Genomic DNA, 22,611 nt, shown 5'->3' with positions numbered 1-22,611 from the left:
GTGTCCTATAGCTGACTGGGGAGAACAGGACCAGGTCAATGCTTAAGCACCCACCCCTTACTAATGGTCACTGATGAGAAGCTCCAGGATGACTGAATGTTACAAACCACCAATCAGTATCAAAGTCTTGGCCTCACATCCTGATATGGGATTCCCCTCTGTATGCTGTTAATACTATTGGTTAATAAAGAACTGCTTTGGACCTATAGCTGGGCAGAACTTAGCTAGGCAGGGAAAACTAAACTGAATTCTGGAGAAAGAAGGGTGAAGTCAGAGAGAAGCCAAGCAGCCCCGCCAGAGACATATGGTGAAAACTTGCCGGTAGGCCACGAGCCTCATGGTAAAATATAAAATAATGGAAATGGGTTAAATTAATATGTAAGAGCTAGTCAATAAGAATCTAGAACTAATGGGCCAAGCAGTGATTTAAATAATGTTGTTTCTGTGCGATGATTTTGAAAGTCTGGGAGGCTGGGAAACGAGCAAGTGGTCTTCCTCCTCACAATACCCACTGGAGCGGAGGAGGACTAGCCATTTTTCCAACTGTAACTAAAACATGTCTTGGGAAATTTTAACGATCCCTTCTGAACTAATTTCACATGTCTCACAGACTTCTGCTGTTTGCAGGATACCCTTGTAGGAAATCATACAGGATTCATTGTATGATGTTTGAAGAGCTTCGCTTAGATAAGAATAAGAACTATTAGGGTCATACACAACACAACCAGATGCCCACATGTGTAAGCTTATTGACTTGGATAACCTGAAACTCATCTTTCTGTTACTACATCCTTGCTGATTCTTATTTCAAAGGTTTTATGGTAAATACTCCGATTATGCATATGGAATCTCTAAATGTTTTTCATGCTTACGGCTTCTCATACTAACTTGAAATTTATTTATGATTGCAATAGAGAAATTTCATAACACGGAGAAACACAAACACATGGACACATATATAATATATATGACATTTATATATTGAGCTCTACATCTAGCATTGATTTTGTAGTTTATTATTTATTGTTCAACCCAATTTATTATTGGTTAATCCAATTATTATCAGTGTGTGTGGGGTGTGTGTGTGTGTGTGTGTGTGTCTTTTAATTAAAGTGTAGTTTTCTTTGAGGGCAGAAAGAATAAATGCTAGAATATTTCTTTTATGTATATACTGTTCTTTTTGGTACTGGCCCTCAAGCAAAGATGATTCGCACATCTGTTGACTTTTTTTTCACGTTGCACACATTTGCACCTTTTTTTAAATGTTGACTGAATCGCTTAATTGTAGACAAGCGTTCATTTTAATGTAAATCTTACAGTATTACATGAGTGAATGTATGAAAATAGCTTGGAACAGTTTAAATTGGGCAGAATTCTGCTTTGATCATAATGTGCCTCTTCAGCATTAAAATAAACTTGCAACATATGCTGAAAAACATGTGTAATAAGTAAGTGCCTCTTGCTGGTGACTTATCTGGAAAAGAAGTCATCATTTAATAGAAGTCAAAATCCACAACACATGGCCAGCATTGAACAATGTGATGGTGCGATTAGTGTCTTATATTGACAAACAAGTACCTCTTTCTCCTTCCAAAGAAAGAACTTTTAGCCTTAAAATGTTATAAAGTTTAGGCAGATCTTTTAAATATTTTAAAACTTATAATCATTTAGAGGATTTTTATTTATTATACTGTTTTTTTAACACTTTATTGTTTCAGAGTTAATCCTAATGTATTTATGCTATTCAAAGTCAAATGTGGCAAATGGACTTCAATTTTTAAAGTGGACAATAAAAGTAAAAAAAAAATCAGTATTATTGACTCATGCTAAGGATTGATAAATGTTAGTAGGGCCAGGGAAACTGCAAGTGTGGGAACCAGATAGTACTCTTAATGTCTAAAAGTGCTGGGAAAGATATTATTAATGTTGTCAGTCAAAGACTCCTTCTGTCTGTAACCTTGAGCTACTGATCCCAGTTCAAGGGCCTAGACTTTGAGATGTCTAAAAGAATCTACCTTCTGTGATTTTAATCCTTCTGTAGACCTGGTTCAGTGAGGAATGTTTCTAGTTACAGGTAAGAACAGTTACAAGTTGCAACAGCTTACACATAAGATATAAGCATTGTATGCTCACAGAGCTGGATAAATCTAAGAAAACATTATATAAAAGATTGGCTCAGTGTGGTGGCCTCATATCTACAATTCGAGAATTTCGGAGGCGGAAGGATCGGGAATTCACCTGACCTCTGATACTTAACAAGTTTGAAGTCGGTCTAGACTACAGACCATTGATGGAGGAAGGTCATCTGTCTATTGTGTTACTCTCATTGGTTAATTAATAAAGAAAACTGCTTGGCCTGTTAGGTCAGAATATAGGTAGGCGGGGAAGACAGAACAGAATGCTGGGAGGAAGAAGGCAATGAGGCAGTCGCCATGACTCTCCTCTCCGAGACAGCCACAGGTTAGAATCCTCCCGGTAAGCCACCACCTCATGGTGCTACACAGATTATTATAGATGGATTAATCAAGATGTGAGAGTTAGCCAATAAGAGGCTGAGACTAATGGGCCAAGCAGTGTTTAAAAGAATACAGTTTTCATGTAATTATTTCGGGTAAAGCTAGCCGGGTGGGCAGTGGGAAGCAGCCTGCCGTTCCTTTTACAGACCATGTCAACAAATAAACAATTACCAAACCAACAGCAACAAGAAGAAACAAAAGCAACACCAAAAATAAAAAAAAATACCCAAACATATTGATGATTACCTTTAATCCAATCCTTCTGGTCACATTTTTGTATCTGTCACTTCAGGAAATTTTCTTTAAGGTCCCGAACCATCATTTCTCTGGTGGTATTCATTAGAAACTAAATCTGAAGGTGAATCTTTTATTTTAGTGGTAGTATAGATTACTATCAAGGAGAGTGCAGGCATCCTTAATTCAGTACAGAATCAAGAATTTTGCAAATGTTTATTGATGGCCTCTGTGCCAGAGAGAACATTTGAGAATCTAAACAAAAACCGAGAAACATGATGTCATTCTCACCCAGCAAGTTTGAACTTAATTTGAAAATAATGTTCACATTTAGAGATATTCATTCTTTGAGCAGTCTTCTCTGTAGAGTGCTGTATATGAAGGCTCACCACAGCCACCCAATTGTCAGTACAACTGAAAATATGTTTACCTGATCTTCTACCCAAACCCACTTTTCCCCAAACTTCTCTTGCAATAGGTGGTGGCATTAGCACTGGAACTGAACTTGGGCATCCTAATCACTTTTTCAAAATTCCTACCTTCCTGCCAGTTTAGTTACCAGTTGTGTCCAGGGACAATCTTCATTTTTATACAGGGATGCAACATTGATTGATTCCTGGTCATCTTTCATGAGGAATACATAAGGGCTTCTCTAAATGATCACCCTGCTTCTTGCTGGGAACCCAGTTGCAGTGAGTTGCATGTCTATGCCTCCCCCAGTTCTCCAATTCCTATGTTGTTATCTTAACCACAGAGGGAATGATATTGGAAGGTGAGGCTTTGGGAGGTGATTAGGTCCCAATGTTGTCATCACTATGATTAGTGTCCTTATTTAAAAGGTAGTAGAAAACACTCCCTTCTCAATTCTACTTTGTAAGAGTGGGCAGATAAAAAACAGACCCTCACCAGACACTGCTGGCGTTTTGATGCTGGTTTTAGAAAGTCACCCCAAGAAGATATTGTCATCTTCATCTCCCTAAATAGTCTTTCAAAAATTCAATCCATGAACTGGCAAGATAGTTCAGGGGTTAATAGTACTGGAGAAGATGATTGAAAGAGAGCAAAGTAGGGGGTACATGGAGGAGGTGTTTAGTGGGGAGAAAAGGAAAGGACAATATGTAACTGTACCCACATAAACTATACAAACATTTCCAAGCTCTAGGCACCAAAAATATTGTTTTTTATGGCTGACTCCAATTCTGGACTTTCCAATACTATTTCCATGACTATGTTTTGTGGGGAAGTCGCTTGTTCACATCCAGTCGCTCAGACTTGAAATAACCACACAAAAAAAAACTGTATTAATGAAATCACTATTTGGCCTATTAGCTCTAGCTTCTTATTGGCTAGCTCTTACTTCTTAAATTAGTCTATTCCTATTAATCTGTGTATCATCACGTGGCTGTGGCTTACGGGCAAGGTTCTGGTGAGTCTGTCTCTGGTGGAGGCTACATGGCTTCTCTTTGACTCTGCCTACTCTCTCTTTATATATATATATATATATATATATATATATATATATATATATATATATATATATATCTTTCAGCCTGTTGTTTCTCTATTAAGCCATTGGCCAAAAGCAGCTTCTTTATTAACTAATGACAATGAAACATATCCACAGCATACATCACCTCCCACATCACTGTGTTCTCCAAGAACCTCCTCTTTGTGGAGTTAAACAGCCTCTGTTCTCCATGACTGCAGTATTGCTGCACTTGTCACACACATCCACATTTTGATATATTGTATATGTTTCTACTGGTGTGCAATGTAATTTTGTTCGATGAAGTAAATGGATAAACCAAAAAAGAAATTTCATATACAATTATGAATCAAAATGAATAATATAGCAAAATAAATGAGACAATCCAGGAAAGTTAAAATTCTTTCCCAATTCCCCATGAAGAAGAGACAATGGAGAAGAGTGGACACTATTATTTGTATAAAACTGGGAATTCTGTTCATGGGTAGTGTGGAGGGACAGTGAGGATCAGACTAAAGTATTTGTGAGTACCATTCCCAACAACAAGGCCTAAGGCATGTTCTCTTAGGTGGTGAATTAACTACTGAGAAAGAAGATTAAGCTCAGGTCTTGAATCATACCCATACCACAAATCTTTATTTCTCTGATTACTGCTTCACAGTATAGGTTAATTGGCAAGCGAATGAAAAAGGCTGAGGTTTTAGAGACTTTATTGGACTTTTGACACAGGGAGGAACATAGGTAATCAACAAAGGCCCAGAGGACTGTCAGCATCCTATTAGGGGAGGAGCTGAAACTTCCTGCACTTCAGAAAGTAGCATCAAGCTTCTTGAGGGAATTTGAGATTGCATTAGGGGCAAGGCCTTAGAATTTGCAGAGAGAAATATGAGAAATAAGATGAAGACTATAGACGATTGGATGTCAAGGTTTCTGTTCTTCCTAGAACTCAGAACAATGAACCGTTCCAATGATGGAAAACAGCTCCACTAAAGTCTACCAAGGACATGTCACTTGGTGTCATTCAGTCGTGACACAAATTCAGCTGGACTGATTAAACAAATTAAACTCTTTTTCAAGTTAAATATAAATATTTAGAAGGCCACAAAGTGAATGCATTGGCTCACTTGAGTGAAACCTCTAGAACTTGGTTTGAGAATGGCTGAGCGCAGGTACTTCACCCAGCTTGCAACCAGAATGAGTTTTCTGTCAAACAGACAGCCTGGACTCCCACCGTGCAGAAGTTTATTGACAGATCTGAGCCCATCGTGGGTTGTGAGCTTCTGCTTCCCAGCTTGTATAGAATAGTCCCCTTTTATTCCTTTTTCTCTACTGCACACCTACTCCAGCTTAGCTGACTTGTGTAATTTTAATATGCTGCTTTATTTTGTGTGTGTGTTGATACTGGTTCCTGTGATGTCTGTGACTCTAATAAGCTTATAGCAAATAACAAATGTGTTTTTGTGTAATACCGCTATCCATAGAGCAAAGAAATTGTACATTTTGTCAATACTACCACTTTTATTTAAGAAATCATAAAGCGATAGTATAGTGAAATCTTGGTATTCATGTAATTGCCCAATAGAGTTTTATTGCACTGGGGTATGACCCACACTGCTTTAGGGAGCTTCGTTCTCCTTTATAGTAGAGTCCATTGGCCTTTTAAATTCTACTTTATACCTAGAATGTATCTAGAGTGCCATCTCTCTGTCCCCATTCCTTGTAGCAATAACACCAGTTTGAGTCTCATTTCTGGTCCAAGTTCACAGTAAACCCAATGTTGTCTCTTGCCGCCTGCAGTGTGTTGGCCTACTTAATCTATCTGTTATTTGACTTCATGGTAGGAATGCCCATGCTCTGGCTTCCTCAAGAGGCATCCAGCCTAATTGCATTTCACATTGATCTATCCCAAGGGACTTTCCAGCTCATACATTTCTTGTTGCTCTTTCCCTCTCCCAGTTCTGTGTCCCACCACTCCTTCGCTATCTGCAGTCACATGTTTTCCACATGAGTCACACACACTTAATTAGTTTACCTCCAATATTTTTCAAGCCACTCTCAAGGAAATGTTGATCCATCAAAAGTGTAGCATTCACAGAATTCATAATTGCATCACTTAGGCATAAAGTATATTTAGTCTAGTGGATAAAGAAAGAGAATAAGCAAGAAAATTGCTGTGGGATTGATTGAAACAAGAGAGTTAATCACAAGGTAAAGCATGCATCACTTCTCTTTTAGAGATCTAGTAGCTTATCCAGAAATATTAAGCGATTTGCCTGAGATTACCTTTGTAGCTGAAGCAGAAGTTTGGACTTGAAATCAGAACTTCTAAGACTTGTTTCAGTTTAGTACCTTCCACTTGAATCTGGTGTTCAGTATAGCTTTGCCAAATGTTAAATTAGAGAATCATTTCAATGCAACTGCCTGTGACCTTCCAAGTTTGAGCTATCCCTCTCTGTGGCCATCCAGGAACTAAACCGTCAGAGTGTGGTACACATCAAGTCTCTCATGCCTTTTCACATCCTGAAATATTTTGCATCTTCCTTATTTCAATACCAAGCTGGTAGCCATTTATCCTCAATAATAAAAGCATTTCAACTCTGTTTGCATCTGGGTAAAATCCCGGTAGGGTTATGCCTACTTCTAAAAATTCAAGTTGAGCATGGTAGTACATGCCTGTAATACCAGAATTCAGGAAGCTAAGAAATAAGGGCTAATTAGATCTACATACCAAGTACCAAGTCAGTTGATGCTGTGTCAGGAAACCTTGTATTAAAAGAGGCTCCAAAAGCAATGCCCTTGTTTGACTCCCAGAAGCAGAAGGTGGATCCCTATTTGTTAAAGATAGCAAACACTCCTGACATAATCCTCAGAGAATTGAGTTGTATCTGACCCAAAACATCCTCCCTTAGGATTAGCTTTTATCGTAGCAGAAGATGTTGTGCAATATACCAAGGCAGGAAGAGAGTCAACATGCAGCAGGGATGCCTAGGAACCACAGCAATCACCAGCATGATAAAATAGGACCTCAAGCTGCAACAGTGGCCTTCGCATCCTGGCAGCAACTAACCGCTATCTAGTTGGACTTTATGATCAGTCAACAGAGAGGGAATCCTGTTTAGTGCTAAAACTTCGCCAGCTAAGGAGATTCGTAAGGACATGGATCATAAGGGGAAACCCGCAACTGCAAATTTTATAAACCAGTACAATTCCTAATTGTACTCCAAACACGCATCCTTGTACTCACTGAGAAATGTAGCTCTCATTCCTGAACAAGAAGTTTCTCTGTGCAGAAGGCAGAGACCATTATCGAAAGCCATGGCTGGTCAACAGGCGAAGAACAATTGCTGCCATAAGGTGCACAGACCCAGCTGTCACGTATGTAACACAACCCCACACCCAGGTATCACACAAATTCAAACTGTTCTCAATAACTAAAAATACAGAGTCACATGTTAGGGGATGAAGCTGAGAAATCAGGGAAGCAGGGCAGGCAGCCACTAGAGAGATATTTTACCTCTGCTGAATCCTCAGAACAAAAGGGCAACCCTCTCCTCAGACTGCATCCTCTGACTGTAATGAGCTCCTGTCTCCTCCAGCCCTATATTCCTCTCTCTTCCCAGCCATAGCACTTTTGTCTCCACCTCCCTAGTGCTGGGGTTAAAGGCGTGTGATCCAAGTGCTCAGATCACCTTGGTGTGAGCTTCTGTTTCTCTTTTGGACTGGATCAATTTCAGGTAGCCAAGGGTGACCTTGAACTAACAGAGATCCATCTGCCTCTGTCTCTGGAATCCTGGGATTAAAGGTGTCCACCACCATTGCTGGCATCCATGGCTAACTAATAATTTAACTCTGCACTCTGCTCTTCAGGCAAGCTTTATTTATTAAAGCAAAATATCACAGCACCTAAGAGTCAGGAATCATCTTGGAAGAAGGAACAAAAAGTTTGTAACATTCAGAGAACCAGAAGTCTGTTATGATATTTATGTCTCCTATAAATAACAAAGAAGCCATATCCATGAAATTTCAATAATAGGGTTGTCTAAACAAGACCCAAATAATGATAACACTAGTTGAAATGCCAATATGGGTGGAGAAATCCCATGGGTGTGACCCATACATGAAGAACTACAGACAGTAGTGACTGCTAAGAAAGGGAGAGATTGTGTTCACCAGGGAAAAGACCACTAATAGGTTTTCTAATACCAAGTGTTCATCCCCAAACATACTTACTAAACAAACTTGGAATGTACTCATACTCTTATTCATAATCATGAAAGGAAGCGAGACTGCTAATTTGAACTGAAGCAGGGGCGTACATGTGGAAGAGATTGGAGGCCTTAAAGGGAGGGCAATTGTGTGATTCTACTTTAAATAAAATAAAAAATCAAATTGAGTTTGTTAATAACAATGCGCTATCTTCAATAACATATCTTACTACGTATATGGGAATGTGTCTTTGGATCTCTGCTTTCTTGTGGGACTTTGAGGTCATGGGACTACAATGAATATATACACTCTGCCTACTGCTATTGCTATGGGCGATAAAGTTTGAGGTCTTTACCCCAGGAGACCTCTAACAGTCTCTACAAAAGTTAAGACATTAGCTTTCAAGCAATGTCAATTCTCAGGTCTTTCACACCTTGGCAGAAGGTGTGTAGTTTCCTAATGAAAGCTTCTGTTCACACCTAGGCAAATTTCAACTTTCTAATTCTTCCTCATGACCTCTGTTCTCTAAATTCAAAAGTTACATATATATATATATATATATATATATATATATATATATATATATATATCTTCCATACAGAACAAATTCCTTTTACTGGGAACACAAATTAGCACACCTCTGTGAATCTGTTTAGTCTCAAACACTGGCTTCAGTTCTTTGTTGAGGAAAAGGGAAAAGACTGAAGAGGTACGGAGGTCAACCCTGAAACGCCACTAGGTGATTCATTCTTTTGACCCAATATCCACACATTTTGAGCCTAATGTTATTGAATTTATTATAATTCCGAAAGCCTCATTTGGGTTTGGGGGCAGACTAGCTGTATGCTAGACTCAGTGGCCTCAGGAGGGAGATGTAGTGACCCACTTCCACACCTGCTTAGTAGTTCCCACCTTGTTGGACGGGTGCCTGTAAGTGTCAGACAAAGCTGTTAATAGGTTCTCTTTTAAATGTGCTTTTCAGCTCTAAAATCTCTGTCTGAGAAACAGACTATTCTAATAATATTTTTCCCAATAAAGTCAATACTTATTCTGTAGTTTTACCTGAGAGAGAAAAATAAAAGAATAATAGAGAAGCTTTCACAAGGGCTTTAAACTAGCGAGTCAAAGTGGCGATCAGTGCAAACACATTAAAATTCTATTTTCCTTTACAAGTGTTTGGTGCCGATGACCCCCACTGATCTTAAATATATTTCTGTATCTCTAACTGAATAGAGGTTTTCCGTACAGCATGTTCTAATGGCACTCTGGCCTTTAGCCAACAAGGCACTGAATAAGGCTATTTTTAAAATACAGAAGCTGGGAACAGCTGCAGCAATCAAATTTGATAAAAACAGAGAGGAACTTTGCTTTTTTTCCCCTTCTAACGGTTTGTCCAAGTTTAGTCTTCTTTCATAGAACTGCTTTTGTCCTGTTGTATGAAGGGCTACAAGACCAATACAGTGAAGGCCTTTTAAACAAATCACTTCTAGAAGAATACAGCTAAAAAGAATCATTTTTCTTTGTACCAAGGGTATCAATGCAATGGTGTTTTGAATTTTTTTTTAAAGTTACATGTCTTCTATGAGTAGGCAGAAGAAAGGTGAAATGCATGGGTCTTGGGTCTAATCTGAAAAAGGTTTGACTTCCTCAATCCCCCAAAACAGCACCTTATAAGGGAACAGAAAGTCCTCTGTTTCATAGTGTTAAGAATCTGAAAGCTGGCCTTTGACCCTCACTTACCATCACCAGTGTTGGCGGGGGAGACACTTCCAGAGGCTGGGAGAGGGAGACGTTCATCAGTAGGAGGAGGGGAACAGAGACACTTCTCAGGGGCTCACTCTGACTTTCATGTTACTATTGGTCAGCAGAGTGCTGAACTTTTCTAAACCTTGCATTCATGTCAAGACAGATCTTTTTTTTGGATATGCATGCTCTTTGGAAACTTGCAGCCCACAAGTAATAAAAACCATGAGATGGCGGATACCGAGAATCTCTGCAGTGCTAGGCGGCTCGTGCCCTCTTCGAAGTGATGTCTGTGTGGAATGGATTTCTCTGCTAACGCTATAATTGACATGGCAAAGGATATTGTATTTCTTTTAAGTATTTACAAATGGAATTAATTTAAAATCCCATTCAAATAAAACTACTTGTGTCAACATTAATTCAATTTAGTAATCCTGGACAATAGTACAATTCTTTTTGTGTAGACATAAGGTCATGAAATAAAATTACCTTCCAGCACTGGAAATAGGAGGGGAAGCGAGCTACGAAATAGGAGCCAGGTGTCCACCAGGCTATCCTTACTTGTTCATAGGAGGCACATTAGACAGGACGGCCCATCTGTCACCAATCTGTTATAAGCTTTCAAACAAATAAGACAAACTCAGCAGAGTCTTCCCTGACTGGAATATTTGTTTCCCTGGAGGAAAGAACTCTTCATCTTTGTATAGCAAGGTGATGCAGCTAGGGAGGGTAGTCTGTGTCTGAGAGAACAGGTAGCAGTTCTCATCAGGGTTCATGAGGAGAGATTCACAGTCTCTCATTAAAGCAAAACTACACGCGCGTGCACGTGCACACACACACCAGCACACCACACACACACACACACACACACACACACACAGAGTTTCAAATAGGAGCAATTATGTTCTTAGTGCACAGAGCCTCAAAATAAGCAGACTTTCAAGGGATCTCCTGCGAGACACCAGACTCCACAATTTTGGCACTTAAAGATACCAAATAAGAATTGTTGGGACTTAATTCTGCTTGGCCCTGTAGCCTTTTCTGCGAAGACAAACAGCCAAGAGAGTGAGATTTACTTCTGACCAGCGATGCTTTTATGCACAACAACCCAAGCTATAATCAAATCTCTCAATCTCAAGCTAGAACGTGCAATATTTATATGTAAGCAGGATAGATTGAATACCAAAACAGCTCTGATATACAGGGAAACACTCAACATAAATCACTGTTTTTCATCATTATATTTTGTCTTTATTTGAATTCTCATCATTGGGTTTATGAGTTCAAGAGTGCTATGGTTTTAAGATTTTGGTTGTTGCTTTCTTTTCCCCATAATTCTTTGATGTTGAAATTAAGGAACAGCAGAATCATCTCTCTGTTCTGCATTTTAAGAAAAAAACAGATGTCCATCATTCTTCTAGAGAGTATTAGAAAACCCAGATAGCTACAAGGAAAGGGTTTGTGAACACTGGCTGTGTCCACATTAGGTTGAGGTTTAAAGTATTTTTTGCTGTTATTTTGCTTTGTTTGTTTGTTGTGGCTTTTTTGTTTTTGTTTTTTTGTTTTTGGAAAGTAAGGATTGATGATATCTCTGCTGACTCTGCTCCTTCATGGGTCACAGTGTTAGGGTACAGATGCCCCTCCAAAAGCTGTTCAGAACTTGCTGACATCAGCCTTCATTTATGAGCCCTTGCTTTGCTCAGCAATGGCACTAATATGAGGAGACACTTGAAGGAGCTTAGTTTATAGAGGAGGGCAGAGGAGGCCATGCACTGTAGAAACATTCCCACACTAATGGCTCATTCACTCAGAAAACAAGTGAGAGCCTTCAGCCCCTCCACAGAGCTCAGAGAGAGCAAGCTGACTCCAGGACTCAGAAGCAGTGGTATTCAGTTCACTACTCTCTCACACACTGCGCTTACGTTTCCTGATCTAGACTCTGCAAGTTGAAGCTGTGGATGACTGTAGGAAATCTTTAAACTAGTTCTCTGAGGACCTTGTCAATGGAGTGATTTCTTGGGTTGAGTGTCCTGTGATGAAGATTATGTTTCAAGTGTGCTATAATGAAGCAATTTATAGTCCTTGAACTGATCTGGACACAGTGGGGAAGTTGTTGACAATATACCACACAGTCATTTCTGGGCTTTTTAGGAAGGTTCAGAATTTGAAAATGAAAACCCATAAAGTAATAGTCAGCTCTGGCCAGTTGTTTAAAAAGAGGTGGGGGGGCTTTAAATGAGACAATCAGATGTATTATTTAAAAGTCATTTTTAAAGGCATGTGATACCTGTATGTATTAATCGTTCACACACTTTTTAGATTTTATAAGACTTAATAAATGCTTTTCTTTCTTAATTTCTTTTAAAAATCATTTTTGGATAGAAATAAGCTCAAAAGTTGTTGGCACAGAGATTCTTCAGCGCACACGTGACTTGGCACAGTCTTCATTAGTAGAATTTTTGTGTGTTTTATTGTAGTAATGATATCTAAAATAATTAGTATTGTTAATAGAATGACTTGAAGATATAGGATTTTGCAGCTTTCCTTCCTTTTTTCTCTCACTTATTCTTGCTATGTACCTGCAAAAACATGAAGTAGGAGCCAAGCAGACCTCATTGAAAACACACAGTTTTCCATCATATGTAAAGGCTTACGCACATGTTCTGTTTCCTATCAGTCAAATGAGAATAGTAATAACCTCAAAGAATGCTGGGAGTGTACGGTTTGTTTGTTTTCTTGCTTTTTTGTTAATGTTTTCAGTGTTGAGAGTTTTAATTAAGAGAATGCCTGCAGAGCCCTTAGTAGAAAGTTTGTTCCTAGCAAGAATGTAATGTGTTTATATTATGTTAAGACATATTATAAGAACATATATGTTTGTGTGTATATGTATATATAATGTGTTTATATATGTATACATGTGAGATGAGAACATATATGTTTGTGTGTATATATAATGTGTTTTTATATGTATATATGTGAGTGTGTTGTGTATGTATAAATATATGTGTATGTATGTTTATGTGTATATATTGCAACTCTTCCTTTTCCTCTGTTAATTGTTGGTGCTGCACAACCACACAGTATGGTCATGGGGGTCTTGAACCCCTGCCTCTGTATGTATAAACGGTGCAATACAGACCATGGGATAGGAAGTTTTTGCTAAAGTCAGCCCAGCAGCACCCTCCTTCTAACTCTGTATCCTCTTGTAGCAGCAGCAGGATAAAGGACCATTATGTGTAAACTACAAACAAGCATGCAGTGGATGCAACCGCTGACAACGAATCTTTGAAGTGTTCTCATTTGTGGATGCGTTTCCCACACACTAGACTTGTAAAGTTTGCTCAGGGTCTTTGGGTTGTAGCCCATGTAGAATGTATGCTTGGCCAAGCAGACACTAAGACAATCAAGCATCAGTTTAATCTCCAGTAGGAACACAAATACAAAAAATATATATTACTCTGGATCCTCGGGCATGTTTCAAACTGTTACTAGATAAAGTGGACGTTACTGGAAAGCATATAACCTACCTGTGTGCAAAACACAGAGCCCCATTGATGGTCAAAGGCCGAAAGAGGACTTGATAAGTAGTGATGTAATTGGAAATTGGCTGTTGTGAGAACGTGGACCTGCGCCCCCCGTCTCCCACAGTAGGGCAGCATGTAGCTGGGTGCCAACCACACAGATTTTCCTACTCTGCTCCACATCTCCCTCCTCTTCCTTCAGGACACATTCTTCTATGAAACACTACAACCCACACTCAGCCTGTGTTTGCAGTGCATCTTCTTCTGTTCTCTCACATATGGCTGTCTGAAACAATTATATAATGAGACATATTACCAGGGCCTGGCTGTCAAGATGAAGAGACGATGAATAAATATTACCCACTTATTAGCTCCTCTGCTCCTGTGTTCACTGATCTAGCCATGCCTCTGACATTCAGATTTTCCTTTCATACCCCTGGCTTCTTGTATAATAAAACAATGCAGCATTAACAATATCCAGGAGAAACTTTGAAAAGTCAAAGACAGGACTGGGACTATGGCTAGACACAGAGCACTGTCTGTACCATGTGAGGACCTGGGGTCTGTCCACTGTAGCACATACAGGTGTGAGCTCAAGAGCACACACACACACACACACACACACACACACACACACACACACACACACGTCACTGTTCTCCTAGAATGTGTTGACTCTTCCAAGGCTAATGTTCAGCCACCTGCTCTTTCCTGTTTCATGAGTATTATCCTCATTGAAGTTAAAGAAGAGCAAGATCTTCCTCAGGACAGGAAAACACACCTTATTGTAGTGGCAACTCATTTGCATTTTAGTAAATAAAGCTTGCCTGAGGATCAGAAAAGTAAACCAGCCACAATAGCCAACCTTACAGACCAGGCAGCAATGACACACACCTTTAATCCCAATAGTCACTCTAGTTTACCATAGAAACCAGGTGGTAGTGGTGCACAGCTGGTATAGGAGGTCTTTCTGTTTATGTGTTTCTTTCGTTGGTTGAATAAAGAAACACTTTGGCCTTTTGATAGGGCAGAACTTAGGTAGGCATGGAGAAGACAGAAATGAATGCTGGTAAGAAGAGCAGACAGAAAGACGCCATGGATATCCTGCCTGAGACAGATGCTGGTTAGAATCTTGCCAGTAAGCCACAGACACGTGGCAATACACAGATTAAAAGAAATGGGTTAAATTAAGATGTAAGAACTAGCCGATAAGTCAGAGCTAATGGGCCAGGCAGTGTTTAAATGAATACAGTTTCTGTGTGATTATTTTGGGTATAAGTTGGCCTGGAATACAAACAGCCCACTTCTCCTATTACACACAGCCTTAATCCCAGAACTAGAGTAGATTATAAAACGGGAGGAGACAGCTCTCTGTCTTAGTTTTATTCTGAGATTTGTGGAGGCAGGACTGCAATTTTTGGACTAAGGAGAGGTAAGAGCCTGTGGCTGGCTGCTTTGTTTCTTTGACCTTCAAGTTCTACCCCAATTTTTGTCACTTAGTTTTTATTGTGTTACACCCTAAGTCAGGATTGTTTTCATTTGTTTTGTTCAGCATGTGTGTACTTACCTGTCACAGCTCATATGTGGAGGTCACAGAACACTTTGCATTTGTCTGTCCTGCCCCACACCAAATGCATTCAGGGTTTCCAACTCATTACACTAGGCATGGCCAGGCTTGGCAAGTGCCTCTACTCTCTGAGCCATGTCTCCAGGCACTGGGATTATTTGATGCTCAACAGGTGACTTTGGGAAGAAGTACCTCACCTAGATCTTTAGGTCTGACCATAATTGTACCATCCTTTCTGTGAGTCCAGTTCTACTTTTCACTCTCAAGAAAGTGAACAATAATTTAATGACTGAGCACAAAGGAGAATGTTGGGGTGTCCTTATTCTTCAGATATAAATTGGAAGCATTGCTGTTTTGTGATATATCTATATTCAAAAAGTGTATCGTGGCAAGCCTCACCGCACGTGAGTGTTATGAGATACTGTGGTTTAAAACAGTTGGGAAGCACACGGATATAGGCACCGACATATGTGTCCAGATACTGTCTTTCAGGCCACCGTGGTGTCATTTCTGTCTATAGCAACAAACTAAAGTAAAAACCTCTGTGATCTGAGAGAACTAATGTTTCTCTTAAGTAGAAATGGACAACAATATTTGTAATGGCTCACACAATAAACATTTTAGACTTTGGGGATCTTCATGGTCCCCGAGACAGGATCCATACTGTCCTTGGAGCCTGCTAGTCACAGAACTGAAGAATGAAAACAAACATATTAATAATGAAATTGGAAATATCACATGGTTCTCGTGTCACTGTATATTATTTTTTTCTAAATTTATCCCATTTGTTCAATATATAAAAGTCAGTCTTAATTCCTATCTCATGCAAAAATAGTCAATGAAGGAGATTTTTGGCCATGAGCTACAGTTTGCTACAACTCTTCTAAATATCCAATCAACTCCCAGGGATCACAATAAGTTATTAAGTGGATGTTGCCAGTCAGTGCTTTATGGGGATGGCTGCACTTAACCTTTGACTGGGTGTGTAATGAAGAAGTCTTGCTTGTTTTTAAAGGTACAGACAGAAAGAAATTCATCAATACATAGATAGCAGTTATGTATCCAAAGTCAGTTGGGATCCTCGTCTCAGGAATTGTGGACAGACGTGTGGATACTGCATCAAAAGACCAACATCTTATGGGAGCCTGTTTGCACATTCGACTATAGGGTTGTTTTGATGTTAGCTTTTCCTTTGCTTTCCTCCTAATGCCTAATTAAAAAGAATATGGTATTTATTTACCTTTGTTCATATTTCTCAATATTATGCCATGTCTAGAGAACTCCTTTGATGCAAAGGCATCAAAGTCCAAAAGTCTACGTCTTCTGGATTCATGAGGTGTTATCTTCTTTGCCGATTATTAACAGTATAATTTATTTGCAGGGTACTTTTTTCATGGAGAAGAAGACAAATTAAAGATAAAAATCAGCAGGAGGGTGGTAGACAGTAGCAATATGGTGTGGGTGTAGACAAATCCCTGTGATTTCTAGAAAAGTTAGGGCTCACAGATCAACTCTGTTGTGAGAAATGGTTTCACTTGGAGAATAGTTCCCAGCCTCAGATCATTAGGGAAAAAAATCACATAAAATCTCACCTATTTAGGAACTGAGCAGTAAAAAACCACAACCCCAAATACATGCTCCATCACCGTGTGTACATTATGACTATTACCTTGCACGTACCTGGGCCCTCAGCATCTGCCACGGTACCACTTTCTGGTTGACATATACCTAAGAAATGCGAACATTAGCACCCAGACTAGAGAGCCAAGCACATTTGAGTGCCGGCTACAGCTGAAAGAATATGTTTCTATTCCTTGTCCATCTGTTCTTGGCAAGAGAAATTTCAGCTAAAAACAGAGAATAAGCTTCTGAGAAACAAGTCTAAATAGGGTGAAAGCAGCAAGATGGCTTCTCTAGAGCTTCAAGTCCCAGCCATAGCTCGGTAGCACTGGTTTATGGCTGAATGGTTGTTTCTGTTTGGAACTACTTCCTGTTATGACTACAGTGCAAAAAAAATTAGAATAATATTCTTTTATCAGTCAATTTACCACATATTGTTTTGGCCTTGCATTCTGTTTGAAGAACTTCTGTTACATTTTCTAATGATGCTGATCCTAATGAACTCTTGGAAGTTTCAAAGAGCTGTTCACTACAGTTGTATCTATTGAACATGGATCATTAACATCTCTGAACTCGGAGCTATCACATATTCCTAAGTAATTAGTGAAAGCTTCCTGTCCAAAATGGAGCCCACACAAACACATTTGCTTATCCCGAAATTAGACATCGATGGTGCAGAAGGACCACGTGTCGATCTGCTGCGATTGCTGTGGCTTCCCTCTGTGCGCTACCCACTCCAGACACTTTGTGTTACTAAAGCAGTATTAAATTTATCTACACTCAAAAATACAGCAAAAACATTTCAAGAATACCACACTAAGCTGGGTAATGTGCGCCTTTAAGCCCAGCCAAGGCAGGTGGATCTGTGTTCTAGGTCAGACTGGTCTGATAGCAAGTTCAAAGCCTGCCATGGTTACACATGGAGACTGTCTCCAGGAAGCAAAAAACGTAACAAAGAGCACCACAAAAGCAAAGGACACGTGTGGTCACCATGCTTCCTGCCTCCTATCAAGACCTCAGCAGCATTCTGGGTCCTATGAATGAGCAAGTCCACAGTCAAAGTGTATAGGAGGATAGGTTCCCCTGAGAGTCAACTGCTGGGGTGGTACCCCTGCTTTCTGCACAAGTGATAGCCTGTGAAAAGAGCTGGTAGGTTACAAAGTACATCTTATGCAAGAACTGCCTCTAGTTTTGAAGTATCTACTTTGCATATAATTAGTGCATGTGGTTTGTACTTCAAAGTGAGTGGGCTCAGCTTTATCATGTCCTTGGTATTTAGAAATTTAAAAAGTGATCCTTAACTTTCAACTTCTTTGAGTTGGCTGGGGATGGGTATCGGTGAGGTTCGTCTTGTGACCTGTGCTTAATACATACTTAACAGGTGGTACCAGCTCCTTTCTGGTGTTTGTGTTAATAATAATAAGATGATGTTTGCAAAGTGCTAATTATCTCATCTACTCCTAAATGTAACTTTGGTAGAGTTTATATTCCTTAACCTAAGGAAAATGTTTCCAGACGTTTATATCATGTCTTGAACTTCTACACAGTTACCCTGTGTTCAAACCACTTGATGAAATAAGACTAAGTCTTGATAACCTATGAAACAAACAGCTTCGATTCCATGATCTCCAGGGTTTCTTGTTTGAGTAATTTAACAAAATCACGTCTGACAGTAGATCTGTATGCTTTATTTATAGTGATGAAATGAGTATTTGCTGCCAAATGTCTGATGTGGGCTGTATAGCTCTTCCATGCATACATGTGGAATAACATTAAGTTTGTTGATGTTAAAAACTACTGGTAGGTTTTTTCTTTCTTTTATTTTTATTTTTTGGTATTATTTGGCTCTGAATTTGTTCTTCCCACTTGCTTTAGAGTAAGCTGAAAGTGAATAGTTTTCCAAAGAGTTTCAAGGATTAGTAAAACTAAGACTTACAGAAATACTGAATTGTTTTCATTACTTTTGATTTTCGACACAGACACTTTGTGGAGTGGCTTTTGTGACTTTCATAAGATACAGTGGCATTACTGCCGAGATGCATGTTCACTGTGACTGACCAGGGATCTCTTTCTTTCAGATCTGAGTGACCAGCTACTAGAGGTTGTTGGCTTGGAAGGAGCAATGGAAATGGGCCAAATATACACGGGGCTGAAAAGTGCTGGCCGGCGGCTGGCTCAGTGCTCCTCTGTGCTTATCAGGTAGATCTCTGACGATAACTGACAGTGTGCTTTGGCATGGCATAATCCCAAATTAACTGAATGGATGCAAGATTTCTGATAATGATATCTGTCTTATTTTTGTTTCAATTGATCAGTGATTAAGCTTATATATTTGAAAATGATCAAAAGGAGTAGATTTTATAGCTTTAGTAGCGACTTTCCTATCTCGTTCTACAGGATCTAATCTCTTATTGACTACCTTGGTATTTTGGTTACATTTCTACAACTTTGACCAAAGAAATAAGGGGAAAATATCTTAAAGGAAGGAAGGCTTATTTTGCACAGAATTGATAAGGGTCAGCCCAACATGTGGCAAAAGTTGGGCAGAGCAGGTGGCTGTAACTTGCCAGCCAGGAAACAGAACGAAGACAAAGGCTAGGGATAACATGGTCTCAAGAACGTATTTCCCGGGATCAGCTTGTTCCAACAACCTATTGTTGTTTCTAGACTCCAAAGTTTCCAAAGTAGGGCTACCAGCTAGGGACCTAATCTTTAACAAATAAGTCCATGGGAGATATTACAAATTCAAATCTTGTGGAAGCACCAACCAATCAGCAATTTTAATACATCTCTGTTCACTCACACTCAAGCTCTCAAAGCACCAAAGTAGGTATTGAACAGATTATCTTAAGGAAAAAGCAACTGATTTATTATTAAGTTACATTTCTTCGTGGACTAATGTGCAGCAGTGATTTTGTAAATCTAAATTATAAATTGGTATATGGTAAAGTTTCCAACGTTTAAATTTTTCACACTTCTTCGCCTGTAGAAAAACATAAGATGTATTTTGACCCCAAAGTAAAACCACATACTATAGTGCAAACATAAGAGATACTGTTTTATGAACGTGTTGGTTCGAGCAAGTCTTTGACACCCTACATGTTTTTGTTAAGGTTTGCATACGTGTGTGGTTGTGGTGGTGGAAACATGTTTGCCAGAAAGGAGTCAGTTTGGTCTTAGGAATTCAGATAGTGTCTTTGAACATAAACCCTGGTATCTTCTTCTGGCCTTCAGAATTATTCTTTATGTCACCACAACTACCAGGAAGCTTTTAACATTATTGTGACCAAAGAATCTTTCAATGTGTTCATTAATAGTTAATGCATTAATAGTTAATGACCCCGCCCCCTTTCAGAAGAGGTCAGCATTTGCCTTCTTTGGACTTACTGTCTTGTGCTTTACAAATAATTCCTTACATTAAATATTTTTGCATTATAGTTACAGTGAAATATTTTTTTCCAGGACCAGCAAGTCGCTGCCAATGCAGATTGATGGGGAGCCATGGATGCAGACCCCGTGCACAGTGAGTACTAAGTGATCGGGGACCACTACCAGTATTACCTTTGCCTTCCACAGTTCATGCATTTCTATGGCTAAGTTGCTGCAAAATCTCATCTTTTGTCCTGTCTTCTCTATGTGGTGCATCCTGTTCTTCCTCTTATTTATGTAGAGAAGCTATTGCATTCAGGCTGAAAGCACTGTCCACTCTTGTCCATACCTTAGCTTTTGAATATGTGTTGATAAAAGACCAACTATAAACTCTGGGACAAAGAGAAAAACATTTAGAAATTTTCTCTTAATTCTTTTGGTTAATTTCCAAGCACCTAATAAGAAAATTGGTTATGGGACCTTGACACATATAAAGGAAAAAACTCCGCAGGTAGTATTAACTTGAATCTTTGTTGTGTCGGAAACATTTCTTATAGTTACTAAAGTTCACTACTTTCTTAGTAATAAAGTAAAAAAAGTCTTTTTTTTTCTTGATAACTGCCATTCTGGTGGAGAGGAAACAAAATCTTAATTTTTTGATTTACATTTACTTGAAGGACAGTGGTTAGACATTTTTTAAAGTTTATGACCTCTCAATATTTCATCTTTTAAATAGTATTCTCATCTCATTAACATGTTTAATTTGTTAATGTTTAGTATTTTTAATTCTTTGTAAATTCTAGATGGTACTTATAAGTTATACAGCTAACAAAAATTTTCTCACATTTTGTAGGCTGTCTCTTCATTTCTTTGGCTAATTCTCTTGATGTTCAGAAGCTTTTAAAATTCATGAATTCCCATTTGCTGATTGTTGACATTATTTCCCAAATAATTATTTTCTGTCCTACTCACAGGGCTTCTCCCTAAGCCAATATATCAAAGTGTTTGCCCTATTTCTCTTCTGTCAGTTTCAGAGTTTCAGGTCTTCCAATAACTTCTTTGGTTCATTTAGAATTGATTTCTGAATAAGATGAGAGGCAGGAATCTCCTTTCACATGTCCACCTATAAATATGCCAGTTCCTTTCATCCTTCTGATGTAGAGGGGTGGGTAGATTCTGTTCAGTTGTTTTCTGCTCTCTTCCTGTAAATTACAAATATTCTTTCATTTTTTTTCTTTCACTTTCTAGATTTCATGTGTTTCTGCTTTCTCTGGTGTTCTTTGGACTCTCCGAATGGGACTATCATATTAACGTTGATGCTCTCAGAGATGTTTAGTACTGCCATTGTTAGAGTTAGGGTTACTTGATGGAGGAGGGCTAACTGTCTATGTGTTGCTTTCATTGGTTAATAAAGAAACTGCCTTGGCTTTTGATAGGACAGCAGCTTAGATAGGTGGAGTAGACAGAACAGAATGCTGGGAAGAAGGCAATGAGGCAGTCGCCTTGACTCTCCTCTCTGAGACAGCTGCAGGTTAGAATCCTCCTGGTAAGCCACCACCTCATGGTGCTACACAGATTATTAGAAATGGATTAGATCAATATGTAAGAGTTAGCTAATAAGAGGCTACAGATAATGGGCCAAGCAGTGTTTAAAAGAATACAGTTTCCGTGTAATTATTTCAGGGGTAAAGCTAGCTGGGAGGCGGGCAGCGGGAAGTGGCCCACACTCCTTTTACAGAGTGGCGCCCAACGTGGTAACTAAATCCACTTAAAAACCTGAGAGAGCTTAAAAATAAGGGAAAGAGAGTTTAACACAGATTTTGCTGTTTGCTAGGGCGTGCTGTAGAGAGATTTCCTGTTTCAGCATTAGCGGTAGGAAAAAAGCTGCGCCATTTTAAACTGCTGCGTCCTGGGTCCTGCAGCAAGTGCAAACTCCAGCTATGGAGCGTTTCTGGGCCCGGATGTTTGTGTGCCCACTTGAGGTCGGGAAGAAAGTACTCTGAGACCATGCCAATGGCTCAGCACTCCCCAACTGCACCTGGACAGATGGCAAAATCAGGCTTAGGCAGGCGGGAGAGCATGGCAGATTTCTGCCTCCATACAGAGAGATGTTTCCAGGCTGCGCAGGGCTCTGCGTGTCAGGTTTGGCTGTAACTTGGATGAAAAGAGTTTCTATGCTGCACGCTCAGTCTCAGAATTAAACTGTTGAGTGCGGCTCCAATGTGGACCTGCTATGTGCCTGGAACTGTGCTGGGCTCTGAGGCTGGAGCGGCTCTGGCTCCGCTTGGTTTAGACTGGAAATAGGCAATACCATATTACCTCTACATGGTGCAACTTAAGTTTTTAAGA

The 22,611-nt window shown here is 39.4% G+C and overlaps 1 protein-coding gene across 9 annotated transcripts in view; it reads left to right on the top strand.

Annotated features, from left to right (window-relative positions):
• The window catches only part of Dgkb (diacylglycerol kinase beta), a 638,911-nt gene that overhangs the window by 588,567 nt on the left and 27,733 nt on the right, over positions 1-22,611 (top strand). For all 9 annotated transcript variants that reach the window (XM_048415746.3, XM_085697733.2, XM_085697732.2 and 6 more), the window contains 2 exons: positions 18,972-19,092; positions 20,356-20,416. In XM_048415746.3, the coding sequence (XP_048271703.2) occupies positions 18,972-19,092; positions 20,356-20,416 (182 nt within the window). The remainder of the gene's footprint in view (positions 1-18,971; positions 19,093-20,355; positions 20,417-22,611) is intronic.

Source organism: Myodes glareolus, chromosome 11 (assembly GCF_982192425.1).
Source record: "Myodes glareolus chromosome 11, mMyoGla1.1, whole genome shotgun sequence".
NCBI classification, from domain to species: Eukaryota; Metazoa; Chordata; class Mammalia; order Rodentia; family Cricetidae; genus Myodes; species Myodes glareolus.
This window is presented reverse-complemented; position numbering and strand designations above follow the sequence as displayed.